Source organism: Cariama cristata, unplaced genomic scaffold, assembly GCF_000690535.1.
Source record: "Cariama cristata isolate BGI_N322 unplaced genomic scaffold, ASM69053v1 scaffold2973, whole genome shotgun sequence".
NCBI classification, from domain to species: domain Eukaryota; kingdom Metazoa; phylum Chordata; class Aves; order Cariamiformes; family Cariamidae; genus Cariama; species Cariama cristata.
Genome location: NW_009609979.1, coordinates 43640 through 56403, shown reverse-complemented (window position 1 = coordinate 56403; position 12764 = coordinate 43640). Strand labels below are relative to the sequence as shown.

General features: G+C 43.2%; 1 protein-coding gene across 4 annotated transcripts in view; it reads left to right on the top strand.

The window, feature by feature from the left end:
- ITPR1 (inositol 1,4,5-trisphosphate receptor, type 1) overlaps window positions 1–12764 on the top strand; it is a 165107-nt gene that overhangs the window by 122930 nt on the left and 29413 nt on the right. For all 4 annotated transcript variants that reach the window (XM_009697707.1, XM_009697704.1, XM_009697706.1 and 1 more), the window contains 7 exons: window positions 815–1015; window positions 3188–3298; window positions 4591–4686; window positions 5446–5568; window positions 6583–6687; window positions 7518–7710; window positions 11465–11587. In XM_009697707.1, coding sequence (XP_009696009.1) covers window positions 815–1015; window positions 3188–3298; window positions 4591–4686; window positions 5446–5568; window positions 6583–6687; window positions 7518–7710; window positions 11465–11587 — 952 coding nt within the window. The remainder of the gene's footprint in view (window positions 1–814; window positions 1016–3187; window positions 3299–4590; window positions 4687–5445; window positions 5569–6582; window positions 6688–7517; window positions 7711–11464; window positions 11588–12764) is intronic.

The following is a 12764-nucleotide window of genomic DNA, read 5'->3' as shown; positions in this document are numbered from 1 at the left end:
CCTGCTGAAACTTTGAGGAAAAGAAAGCGGTAGGGGCTGTTCATGTTTACAGTGTGCTGCTGGGAACACGCTGACAAACAGCGTCTGAGTCACTGGGAAATTGTCCTTCATTAATTGTCCTTTTTTGTTTTGGTTGGGTTTGTTTTTGTGGTTTTTGTTGGTTGGTGTTTTTTTTTCATTTGGAATACAGGAGAGAGGAAATATGTTTAATCCATGCTGATAAATCTGGCATTTCATTAGAGGAGCTGCTCCTAATCAGCAGCTTCAAGCAGGGATTACAATAATTATGTGGGAAGAAATGCAATTGAGAGAATTGCATTTCAAGACGCCTTCCTTCAAGGCATGCAGGCAGGTGCCTCCGTGCCGCTTGTGCAGGTGCTGCTGCTGTGAAGCCACAGCAGCCAAGAATTGCTGCTTCTGTCTTGGAGAAAGGACTTGGGAGGAGAGAGCCTTGGGCGATGGCTAGCAGTGAAACGCAGCAGGTAGGCTAGAAAGAAAGCTTCCAGGCTCACGAGAGCTTTCTGATCCGCAGTGAATGGCCTATTCCGCGTTGGGTTTCAGTGCTCTAATGGATGCACACTGTTTATTGCTGCTTCTCTTCTATAGCATTTGAAGCCAACAGGCTGCTCAAGAGAGCAGGGTGATGCAAGCAAGCCCTAAGAGAGTCTTAAATTTCTTGTCCAGTGAAATCGGAGCAATATACCATGCAGTGCAATTGTGGGTTGATGAACTTAATAAAATACTATGATTCAAACATCACTTTGTATGGGTTTTTTTCCTCCCTTCCCTCCCGGCTTTGACACTCTCATCACAGAATTTCCTACGCTGCCAGAACAACAAGACAAACTACAACTTGGTGTGTGAGACGCTGCAGTTCCTGGACTGTATATGTGGAAGCACAACTGGCGGACTTGGACTTCTCGGTCTGTATATAAATGAAAAAAATGTAGCACTGATCAACCAGACGCTGGAAAGTTTGACCGAGTACTGTCAGGGGCCGTGCCACGAGAACCAGGTAATACATCCGTAGCTGTAAAAAGCATCACCCTTTCTCCCTACACCCACAGCACGTGCTTTGCTGGGCTTGGCTCTCAGTCTAGCAGACTTGTGTTGTCTTACAACACTGCTCACTTTACTTACCCTACAAAGGGCTTTTGTTTTCTTTTCTTTATAAACTCATAATAATCAGCTCCTCTTTCTTGGGGCCCCCTCTGAGGAGTTGAACTACTCAAAGCAGTAGAGATTTTTCTGCTTTGCAAGGATTTAAGTTGGTTTATTAGACTTGACAGACAGGGAGAGTGGGGAATTTTTGTACTTGAAATACTTTATAGTAAAAATGTTGCAAAAACCAAGCTCTGTTGCCTGTTGTAAATGAAGCCAGAAATGTGATACCCACACACACCCACACCCCCCCCCCCCCACCCCCCCCCCCCCCCCCCCCCCCCCCCCCAAGCCTGATGGGAGAAGATTGAGCTCTGTAGCTTTGTTAGCAAAGGTGATAACCATGTTGAGGTGGCTTTCAGACATAGTCTTGTGTATAGAACCAGGCACGTGTCACTGCCAGCCACCCCTGTGCTTGCACGGGGATGTGGCAGGGGTGCCCAACGAGCGCGGGCTGGGTGTCAGTGAGGACCACCGAGGGGCTGCTGGGAGGGGAAGAGGGCTCCTTCCTCTCCCCCCCCGCCCCCGAACCGTACTCACTGTCAGCGCTACGTTGTGCTCCAAGCGGAGTAACTGTTTTAAAGCAAGCAGGATGGTTTAAGGAACCATGTTACAGGGAAGACTCAACTGCATCACGATAAAACAGTTACTGACCCACAGCTGGACTTGGTCTGCGCTGTGCCTCAAAGGTTGAATAATCGGTAAGGAATATGGGAAGATACTTTGTTTTGCATAAGCAGCAGTTTTTAGGTACTCAAGAATTAGGGTTTATTCCAGCAGGGAGGACCAGAGGGCAGGGGCAGCTGTACTGCTTGGCCATGCTTTTCCGCTTCCCCTTCCCACAGGTTGTACAGCCATGTTTCAGAGCAGCATCGCCAATTAGTCAGGGCCATTTCTTCTGCTTTTGGTCTAAATGTGACTCTTGCTATAACTGTTTCAATGAGTCAAATGAAGTCTGAAAGTCTAGAGTAAACCATACTAAAGAGATAGCTACCCCAAACTAGTTTTCCAAACTCTGGCTGCTCTGTGGCATTGACTCAACAAATAACATGAGCTCGGTGTGTGTGTGTGGGGGGGGGGGTGTTGGAGAACACTTTTCCCTTTGGGCTGACGTGTCCCGGTAAGTCCGGTGTTCCAGGGTGGGTGTCACCCTTCTAACAAGCAAACCTCTGCACTTACAAACATGGAACATGGATATCTGCTTATTTTCTCCATTTGCATACTATTTGAACTATCGTATGGTATGGAACGACTGGAATATGACTTTTCAGAAAGTCTTCAAGAATATCTGTCCTTTGAACTCCCCTTCCTTTGTCCACTCAAATGTAATTTACAGCAAAGCTGAACAAAGCATTCTGGGGATGACCGATGTTCAGATGAAATCATATCTGTGCAAGAGAATGCATGAGGTTGTACATGTCAGTTCATAACTGACAGTTTCTCCTGTTACATGGATCAGGAGGAATAACAACCTTTAGATATAGGTATGGATCTTCACAGTGTTGCTCCGCGACAGAGCAGGGCTCTGGATTTTTAAGCCAGCAAGCTACTGTCAGTTTGTACCTTTGAGTTATAGACCATTATAAAAGCAGGGTTAAAGGGTGAGCAAGAAGGTTGTGGAAATTCACATTCTTTAGTTAGACAGGACTGAAGTAGGTGTTGATTGGCACATCTAAAATAAAGAAAACTCTCCCTAATCTTAGTAAAACAGCGTTCTTCCTTAGCTATGTATTCAGCCTGGACGCTTTGGCATGTAAATGCTCCGTTTATCAACTGTGTTGCTTTCTGCTTCCCGAGGCTGGGTGGTTTCAGTAGGACATGCCGTGGCTGATGATAGGAAGAGCTTGAGACAAAATTCCTGAATCTTTTGTTATTCCACTGACGGGAGTTTTCTGTTCAGTTATCCATCTTGAACAGCTTACAAGGTGATGAAAGAGGTGACTCTTCTGTTATGACTGGGTCACCAGCCTAGGCTGCATTTTTAGTGTAGACAATTAGTGAAGTTTGATGAATTTTCTTTGGACAGAACTGCATTGCTACGCACGAGTCCAACGGTATTGACATCATCACAGCATTAATTCTCAATGACATCAACCCTTTGGGAAAGAAGAGGATGGACCTTGTGTTGGAACTGAAGGCAAGTGAATATTTTGTATGATCCACGTTAACAGTAAGATGAAACATAATTTTATTGTTGGAATTATGTGGGTGTTTATTATATCCCAATATTCATAAGTGTCAAAAAATCATACGCATCAGTGAGCTGGAGGCAGTTCCCAAAGATTGTTTGTCACCAGTATTTCATCTTTTAAATGATAACATGGAGCCACCAGTTTTCAGATGGGGGAGATGCAGGCAGTCAAGATATGCTGAGGAATCCTAAAATAATTTCCTGTTAAAAAATTAAAGCCGGTGAAAACTTCTCTGTTATTGGTGAGCTTTTACATATACAATGGAAGTAAAATTTCTCATGCTACATCTAGTTTCCTAATATTTTATTGCTGTTATTTAATCAGTTGATGTTTAATCATCAAGAATTTTTTAGGGCCGTACCTATTAATACTGAAATAATTAGCCCTGGTGTTGGTTTCAAAATACACTAGCAGGTTGTCTTCTAGCAACAGTAGTCACAGAGCACTCCTGCTTCAGCATATGTTTTAGAAATATTTAGTTTCTGGCTTTCTGTCCTGTCTTTATAGTGCAATGTCTAGTTGCTTTCCGTTGTTGTCTCACACCGTTATTATGGATAATGTGGGGGTTTTATTATTCTAAATAAAAAATGCTTTTAGACTCAGTTAGTATTATGCTTCAAAATTAAATACTTTTATTGGTTTTTATTGTCAGTCATGATGGATTTTAATCTTAATTGTTCATATTAAAGTAGTCTGGTGCCTTGTGGTAGTTTCCCATTTCCTCCCTCTGTTTCTTGGCATGAGCAGGTTGCAGAGCAATTTTCAGTTAAAAGCAGCGAAGCATGTCTGTGTCTTCAGCCTTGGCTGTCCTTTGATTTAATCAACAATATCTTCAGTAAAGCTGAGCTGCACCATTTTTGGAGTTGAGAGCTTGTAGTAATGCTGCAGTATCTTTAAAACAAAACAAAATAACACAAGCTTGAAACATCAGCATTGCAAAATCTAAACCTTGACTTGGGTTAATTTGATGTGTCCCAGTAAGCAGAGTTTGGGAAATAAACTGGTAAAAAATAGTATTGTGTAGCTCAATAACTAGGGGAGAGGGAGTGCTTGGTGAGGTGGGGCTGTAGGAGTCCTGCAGTGGACTGGCTGGGAAAATCTGCCTTGGCTGTGGCTCGTATTTGTAGAAGCCAGGTATCTCAAGCCCTTCTGGACAGCAGGGATGGTAGTGCTCGAGTTGGATGCCCTCATTTTTTGACTCCTGGCAGTGATTGCCGTTGTTTTTCTCTGCCTTCAGAACAACGCTTCAAAACTGCTCTTGGCGATCATGGAGAGCAGGCACGACAGCGAGAACGCGGAGAGGATCCTCTACAACATGAGGCCCAAAGAGCTGGTGAGTCACTGGGTCACTCCAAAACTCCCAACTCCCTTTGAGCCAGGTACAGCAGCCCTGGGGAGGCTGGGGTGGCTGCATCCACCCCAGGGGTGCTGCAAGAGGTCTGTGCATGGATCACTGGCAACGAGGAGACTTTTCAAGGATTTGGTTGAATGAATGCAATATCCACAGGGGCCGGGTCTGCCTGGTTCCCAGGAGGGAATGCCACGGAGGAGGCATTCAGCGTCCTGTGTAAGGCAGGGAAGGAGCATCATCTGACCTTTCAGAATCCACATGTAGAAGTTATTGGCACAAGACAGAGAAACAAACATTTCTTGTGACCTAAAAGCTGTTCAGTAGACTGTAGCAAGCTTTGGGCTGGTTAATGTATTAATTGATGGAAACACAAACAAAAGATTCAAAGTACAGGTGAAACGCTGTCGACTTGTCTCAACGCACGTAGCTATGGCAGGGGCTGGAGGTCAGAACGTGATGCAGTGTGCAGCTAGGGTGGCCTGGAGTACATTACCTAGAGGGCAATGTGAAGTTTAGTTTCTTGTGTTGACTGGGCTTGTGTCAAACTTAAGCTGGGCTGAAGGTGCTGAGTTCGGGTCTCCTGTTTTATCCTCGATGTTGAGAAGCCCGCCGACCTTCCTCTTGAATGTATACGCTCGGCTCCCTTTCACCTCTGTAAGAGTGCCAAGTGTACACTGACCTTCGCAGACTTCAGCCCTCGGACTGAGCTCTCTCTTCGTTGCCCTGTGTCTCTCTTTCTAGGTGGAAGTGATAAAGAAGGCTTATCTGCAGGGAGAAGTAGAATTTGAGGATGGAGAGAATGGGGAAGATCTTGCGGCATCTCCGAGAAACGTGGGGCACAACATTTATATATTAGCGCATCAGGTAGAATTTCACCTACAGCTTTGGTAGCGCCAAGTGTCACAAATGGTGAATAGCAAGAGGTCTGCTTTTCCCTGAAATTGTTTTAATGGCTCACCTCTGAGACAAACTCACTGCATGTTCTTTTTTTATCAGAGTGAATTTCAATCCTTAAAGAATCAGAAAAGAAAATTCTATAATGTGAGAAAACTTTTGGAGTTTTCTTTTATAATGGGAAGCAGGCAGGCTCTTGACCAAGTTTCTGAATACGTGATTCAAGTTCTTGGCACTGCTGAGGAGCAATGTATTATTTTTCAGCTGTACCAAAGGTTACTTTTTACTCCCAAAGAAATTCTACTCGCAGATCAATTAAACTGTAAGCAGCAATCTCACTCTGCTTTTATGGTTCTTGCCACACTCTCTTTGTGTATGGAGCCAGTCAGGTTCATTGTATTGATACAATGTGGTGTTAGAAATGTAAAAGACCAAGGGGAGGGGGAATGTATCTAGATCTACTTAATATATTGATGCTACATATATCACTTCATTAGAGACTTCTCGTTCCTTTAGCACCTGAGAAGACAGACCATCGCTATGCTGTAAGATGAATGTAGAGCATCCAGAAGCATTTTTGGAGCAGTGCTCTGTGCCTCTGCTTTTGAATTGATGCAAATTTTCTCTTCTGTCCCTGCCTGGATACTTGTGTGATTAGCACACCTTTGAATTAGGGTGGGTGTAGAAGGAGAGACTGAATGTGAATGTTCAAGAAGTTTCCCAAGTCAGGCAAAGGGTGGGAGAGGATGGGTAAAAGAGGAGTACAACATGGATATTAAAAAAATATATGTTTGAATCGTTCTAACTTGCTCCCAAAATAGAGCTGCAGGGTGTCTGGTTGGAATAGAACAAGCCTTCTGTCAACTTTGCCCTTTCTTAGCAGCTGACTGCGTACTATGTCTTTTTTTATGCCAAAAATCAGAAATTTAATACCATAGAGAGACATCTGGTGTCTCCCACTCCCTGTGCATTCCTTTATTTTAGTTGGCTCGTCATAACAAAGAGCTGCAGAACATGCTGAAGCCGGGAGGTCAGATCGAGGGAGACGAGGCTCTGGAGTTTTACGCCAAGCACACTGCACAGATTGAGGTACAGGGAAACCGGTGGCTGCCGGGAGGTGTCGGGGGGGGGGAATGATCTGCTGCGGAGAGAGCCGCTTGGAAGAGAAACACCGGTTACATCATATGTGATATTTTGATTGAACTGACTACCTGTGTGTGGACTGTCATCTTTGACATGAGAATATATGTGTACTTATTTTTTTTATTTTCTTTTTTGACAGCCGCTGGGGGGGAGCTATTTTTGAGCTGTCATGTGTGGGCTTTAAGACGGAGCTGAGCAGAGCTCTGTTGGCAGGAGGAAGTGTAACTTCGCTTCTGTTACATTTTGGCCGGTACTATTGCTGAATCCATAAAGTTAGTGATAGCTCTTGCTATTCTTTCTGTATTGAAATGACAGTTTGACCTGATGTACAATCTAAGATGCTTTTTAAAAGTGAAACACACATAAATACGGCGAGTTCACAAAACTAATAGGCAGTGTAAATACAACTATTATTCCTCATATTTGCCTGTGCAATGTGTGGCTAAAATTTGCTAAGATTCTTGAATTGGGCGACCAGATTGCTCTGAAATTCAGCACAGCTTTAGTGCAGGATTCACTGGGCCCCTTGGAAATCCCAAGTAAGAACAGTATTGCCAGGATAAGACCACAGCATAGAAATTATCAGTCTTGGAGATAAATGTAGGCCTGCTTTGAAAGGTAAATTAAATGAAGTCTCTATCTAGCTGCTGTTCTATGGAAATGTGTCCAAGTTTGTACATGTAGCTGGTTTGAAAGGGAGGGGGAAGAAAAGCAGACAAACAAAGAAATAAAGGCATTTAAAAACTGGGAAGAACTCTAATAAGACTGCTGTTCAGATTGTCAGGTCGGACCGCACTATGGAGCAAATCGTCTTCCCCGTGCCTAGTATCTGTGAATTCCTCACGAAGGAGTCCAAGCTGCGGATATATTATACCACGGAGAGGGATGAACAAGGCAGCAAGATCAATGACTTCTTCATGAAATCAGAAGACCTCTTTAATGAGATGAACTGGCAAAAGAAATTGCGAGGTAGGTAGCTGTTGCCAGTGTGGTTGTGTGGAGCGTTACCAGCAGAGCGCTGAGGTCAGGTTTTTGGAGTTTGAAATGTTGACTCGGTAGCAGATGGTTCCCCAGTGTGGCAGCAACCTTGATAATTGTTTGAAAGAGTCTGCTCCTCTGCACGATGGCAATATGGTGTAATGAAGTCAAGCTTAATGCAAGAGCAATATGGACCAACTGGAGGGGATCCAGGGGAGAGTGGTAAGAAGGATCACAGGTCATCTTTTTAAAGATCCAACAGGAAGGAACAAATTTGTGGAGGCTTAGCTTAAATGAGAAGGCATTTTGTGGCAGGGAGAAATGGAGAGGACACAGCTGAAGAAAGCAGTGGTCTGTTCTCCTTCCCTGCACGGGATACACAAAGCAGTTCCCTTGCATTGCAAGAAGGAGTAAGGCTGGGTAATGCAGCATGGACTTACAGCATCTCCAGCAATGAAGGTATTTAAGAACAGGTTAGACATGCATTTTCCAGTAATAGTAAAAGTAGAATTCATCCTTTCTTTGGGCAAGGAACAGACTGGCAGACAGGCTGATTAAGTCTCTTCCAGCCCTGTGATGCTAAAATATCTGAAAGCAAGCATTTTCAAGCACTGCTTTTCCCTCTGAGGTTCCCACTGCCAACTAGGAAAACTTTTTAAATTATATTTTAATTCATACAGTGCCACCACTCCCCCCAGTAAACTTTCTAACTAATTCACTTAAAAAAAATTTTTTTAATTGCTTTCTTGTTTTGCTAAAGGAGAATTATTGCACAGGAGGCTCAGCTTCAGTGGGCAGCGATGAGTGGTTAGAATTTACCAACAATGACCCTCTGAAATGTGAGAGATAAAGCAGTTATTTCCTGCTCAAGTCAACATCTACCATCTGATACCACTGTTGTTCCCTGTGCTTGAATCAGCTAAACTCCAGTTATTAGCGCAAGAGCACAGACTGGTCCGGAACCGCCTCCTAGGGCAAACGTGAGCGTGGGCTTCTGCTGTACAGCTGCACGCTGCTGTCAGCCACCAAAGCCTGCCTGCTGCACCAGGCAATCCACGCCAGCGTGGTTAGCAAAGGTTTTCCCCCTGACAGAGACCTTGCTGGTACTCCGTCAGCATTGCATATCACAGGAAAAAATTAGGTGAGAAGGGACCTCTTGACCTACCTCATTGTGAAAATGATTTTTTTTTTTAAAAAATAAAATTATTTCCCTTGTTGCAACCTCTGACGATTGGATTTTGCCCTTTCATTGTGCACCCCCAAGAAGAGCCTGGACTCGTTCCAGTTTGTTTTTAGGATGCGTGTGCACAGTTCACACTAGAGCTGATGATGTGTTGCACATATGGTAATGGAAACTCAAGATTTGCTTCTGATTGTTGGGGTGTATGTGTGTGTATATATATGTTAATAGATCTTTTCAGAGAGAAAAACAATCGTAATCATATTATTTAAAATTATCAAAGTCAGGTATAGATAAAGACCGCCTGAAACTTGATCAGCTCTACTGAATTATTTTTCATGTGTACGAATACTAAACAGAGCTATTTCCACTGAACAATGGATTAGTACTTTGACAGCATCAAAATCCCCAGGAAGCTGCCTCCTAAAATGACTTCTAAGAGCTCTACAAGAAATTTGAGAATATATGACATCCTAAACAAATGAGCAACTTTGACAGCATCCACATATTCTGTTAGATTTTGTTGTTTGAGTTACTTTAATTGTCTTTAAGGCTATCTCCAGGCAAGCTGTGAAGACATCTGTAATTAACAACAGACCACAAATTAATCAAGATCCACCTGCAGAAGGGGGATTTTTTTTTTCTTTAAGAAACTGGAATCATTTAGTCTGTCTCCTAATATTCTGGTCTTGTTTGGCCTCTAAGTGGTATTCTACATTTATACAATTGTTTCTCATATGGTGAGTACAGGTTTGTGTTTTCAAGATGTGACCGGCTGGCAGTGCTCTGTGCTGTGCTCATGTGATACCACTTGCAGTTTATTCAAACCTGAGAAAGACTTTTGTAAAAAGTCTTTATAAAGACCCATGTACTTCCCCCTTCAGCTCATGGTGCTAGCCCATCATCTGAGCACCGCAAGTCTCCCAAGGTCTTAATTAAGAATTCAAATGAACCTGCCAAAACCAGGCAGAAGTGCTACACGGGGCAGATAGTCTGTGTCCATCCCCAAAGGAAGGTTTAAAGTAAAACCTGGAACTTTATAATGGCCCTTCGTATAACAATTTCATTCAAATGAATTCAAACTGCTTACAAATTCTTCCAGTTAAAATGAAATTGAGAACAGAAATAATATAGAAATCAGTGTATTGTGTATTCGAAACATTGCTACATCGCATTTCAGTGAGGCTTAACATGTGCCTGGCTAATTAGGTGCAATGAAGCTTGTATTCTTGCAGTGATGGGGTACCTTTTTGTAGTCCTTTCCTTTGCATTCAGCTGTTCAATACATTTGCTTTTTATGTGCATTTCAACTCAGGATAATGAGGCATTGTGTAATTCTTTTAAGCCTTTTTTTTTTTTTTTTGCTTAGGATGCTAGGAGAGGTGATTTGCTGAAGAGAGATTGTGGCTACTGTGAGGCTCAGAATTGCTGCATTCATTAATTTACTCTTCAGCCCTAGACTTTGCTTTTTCATCTTTTTGCTAAATTTCAGTGTGAGCTTCTTTTCCTTTGCTGTCTGATATCTGTACACCTTACCTCTTTCCAACAGGGGAAAACATTAGTTCTTCCCCTTCTTTGAGAGCGTTTTTAATAGATTTTTTTTTTTTGCCACTCTGGATTTCAGGAGTACGCAATTTGCTGTACAGTAAACCTGGAGGAGCTACAATTGGGGATTTTGCCTTCATGCAAAGGGTATTACTGTAAGGCAGGTTCTTAGCTGTCCTTGTCATCTTCTGGTCCACAACCACTTCAGAAAATGAATCTTTTTGCTTTCTGTGCCTCTTGATTCTAGCTGCAGAGATTATTAACATTAGGAGTCCTTTGGAAAAGTGTTTATATGTAATGTTAAGAACTTAAAATGCGCAGCTGTTTAACTGTACACTTAGCTCTGTGCAGATGTGCTTGTGTCCTTTGCCCACAGGGCAGAGGGAAGGCCAGCCAAGCTTCGGCTCCGTTATTATTCTGGGGCTGTATTGGTCTATTATTGGCTTGAAGTAAAGTTGTCTTACTTGCTTGGCAGCTAGTCCTAAACATTTTAGCTTTATTGCTATGTTGCTATGCTGCATTGTGTCTTAATTGTCCACCTTGCCCTGTCTTCACTGTGTTTTTTTTTCTGGCTTGCCGCAGCGGAAAAGAAGTTTGAAGGTGGGCAGCTTCTCACGTAGGTGGGCTGCTGGCAGGAGCAGCAGCACAACTCGGAGGGATGGGGCTGAACCTCCCCATTGCTAACGTGTACAAATTTTCTTCCTCCTAATTGCCCTTTGCGTGATTCTGAGTACAAAGTACGTTATTAGGGGAAACCTGAAGTCCTTGACCTCTGCATTTCTGCTGCTAAATCATATTTGAAAATACTTTCCTTTTTAACATGAGTCTTTTGCCCCAAAGCACCCCAAAGATAAAGAGTAATCAAATAAACTTCAGAATAAGCCATGAATATTACTACTGTTGATGCTGTGCTTTTGGGCAAACTGAAAATAAACTAGGTTTTAGTGGAGGTTAATTATTTTATATAAACCTCTTCTTTTTAATGGGGCATTTAAAAATAGTTATTTTTCTCTTTTGCAGCTCAACCTTTCCTGTACTGGTGTGCTCGCAACATGTCCTTCTGGAGCAGTATTTCCTTTAACCTGGCTGTCCTTATGAACCTGCTCGTAGCATTTTTCTATCCATTCAAAGGAATTCGAGGAGGTACCAATATTTAACATATAAAAATATGTGAACAAATAAGGTATAATGAGCCAAATTCTGTCCCCCACTTCTGTCTGTGTATCCCTGTTTACTTCAGTGGGGATAGCAGAACAGAAATTGGCTTTTTTGATTGCCTTGATTGAAATTGTGCTGTTCTCTGACTTGCTTTTTCTTGAGGCATTTGTAAGGAAAACGTAGAGCCGTGCCTTTTCCTAGGGGAAAAAATTATCAAAGACAGACATCCACCTTTAATTACTTGCCTGTTCTACTTTGGTTTAAAGTTCTATAATTAAGTATTGAACTAAAAATATGAGAAATGTTAATTTGTTGTTTTCCTTGAGCTTGCATTTTGTTAATGTCATTTTCCATAAAATTTTTGTGGTTACGTAGCACTTCAGGACACCTCTGAGTGTTGGGGTGGGGCGAGTGAGTTTACCCTGCGTTGGCAGGTGAGGCAGACGGGGGCGAAGTGACCTGCCTCGTGCCGTTAGAGATTGATGGAGGATATGGAAAAAGAGCCCATCTCCCCTCTATTACTGGCCCTCGGAGGAGTCCCTTACCCCTACAAGCACTTAGAGCAGAGGTTGCCCGAGGGAGTGAGGAGCAGCGTGCCTGCCTCTTCCCCTGGCTCGGGAGCAACCTGCTGCTCCGAGGCTCCCTGCCATCCGTGGGTAGCAGCTGGTCTTGCTGTCATTTCTAACGTAAAGTATGGGTTAACATGTGCAGTTCGTGTGGGATTGCACAATCTTGCTGTAATAGGTCTCGTGGAAGTGACTTCTGATCCAAACAGTGGGTTTGTGTGACAGTGGTGGTTCTTAGAGCCAATTCAGTAAATACGCCCAATGGAGTCCTGATGAGATTCAGCTGCTCTTCCTTAGATCCAGCCCCTCCCAAGAGATGCATCTCAGGGCAGGTCGAGGAGGGGAGTCATGTCAGCAAGAATCGGGAAATCTGGAGAAATATGCTTGTGAATGCCTCTGTCGTGTTTATCACTTGCAAAGCTGGTGTAAAGGAAATGTTTAGGTAGGAGCATTTTTCACATCTGTGTCAACTGGAATAAATATGAACAGCAGCAGTAAAACCTCCTCCTGGAGAGGGTGATTCATGTGCAAGCCTTCACTTCCCTTTCTTTGAGATCCATCACGCAACAGGGCCAGTTTGATGCTTATCTTTCCCT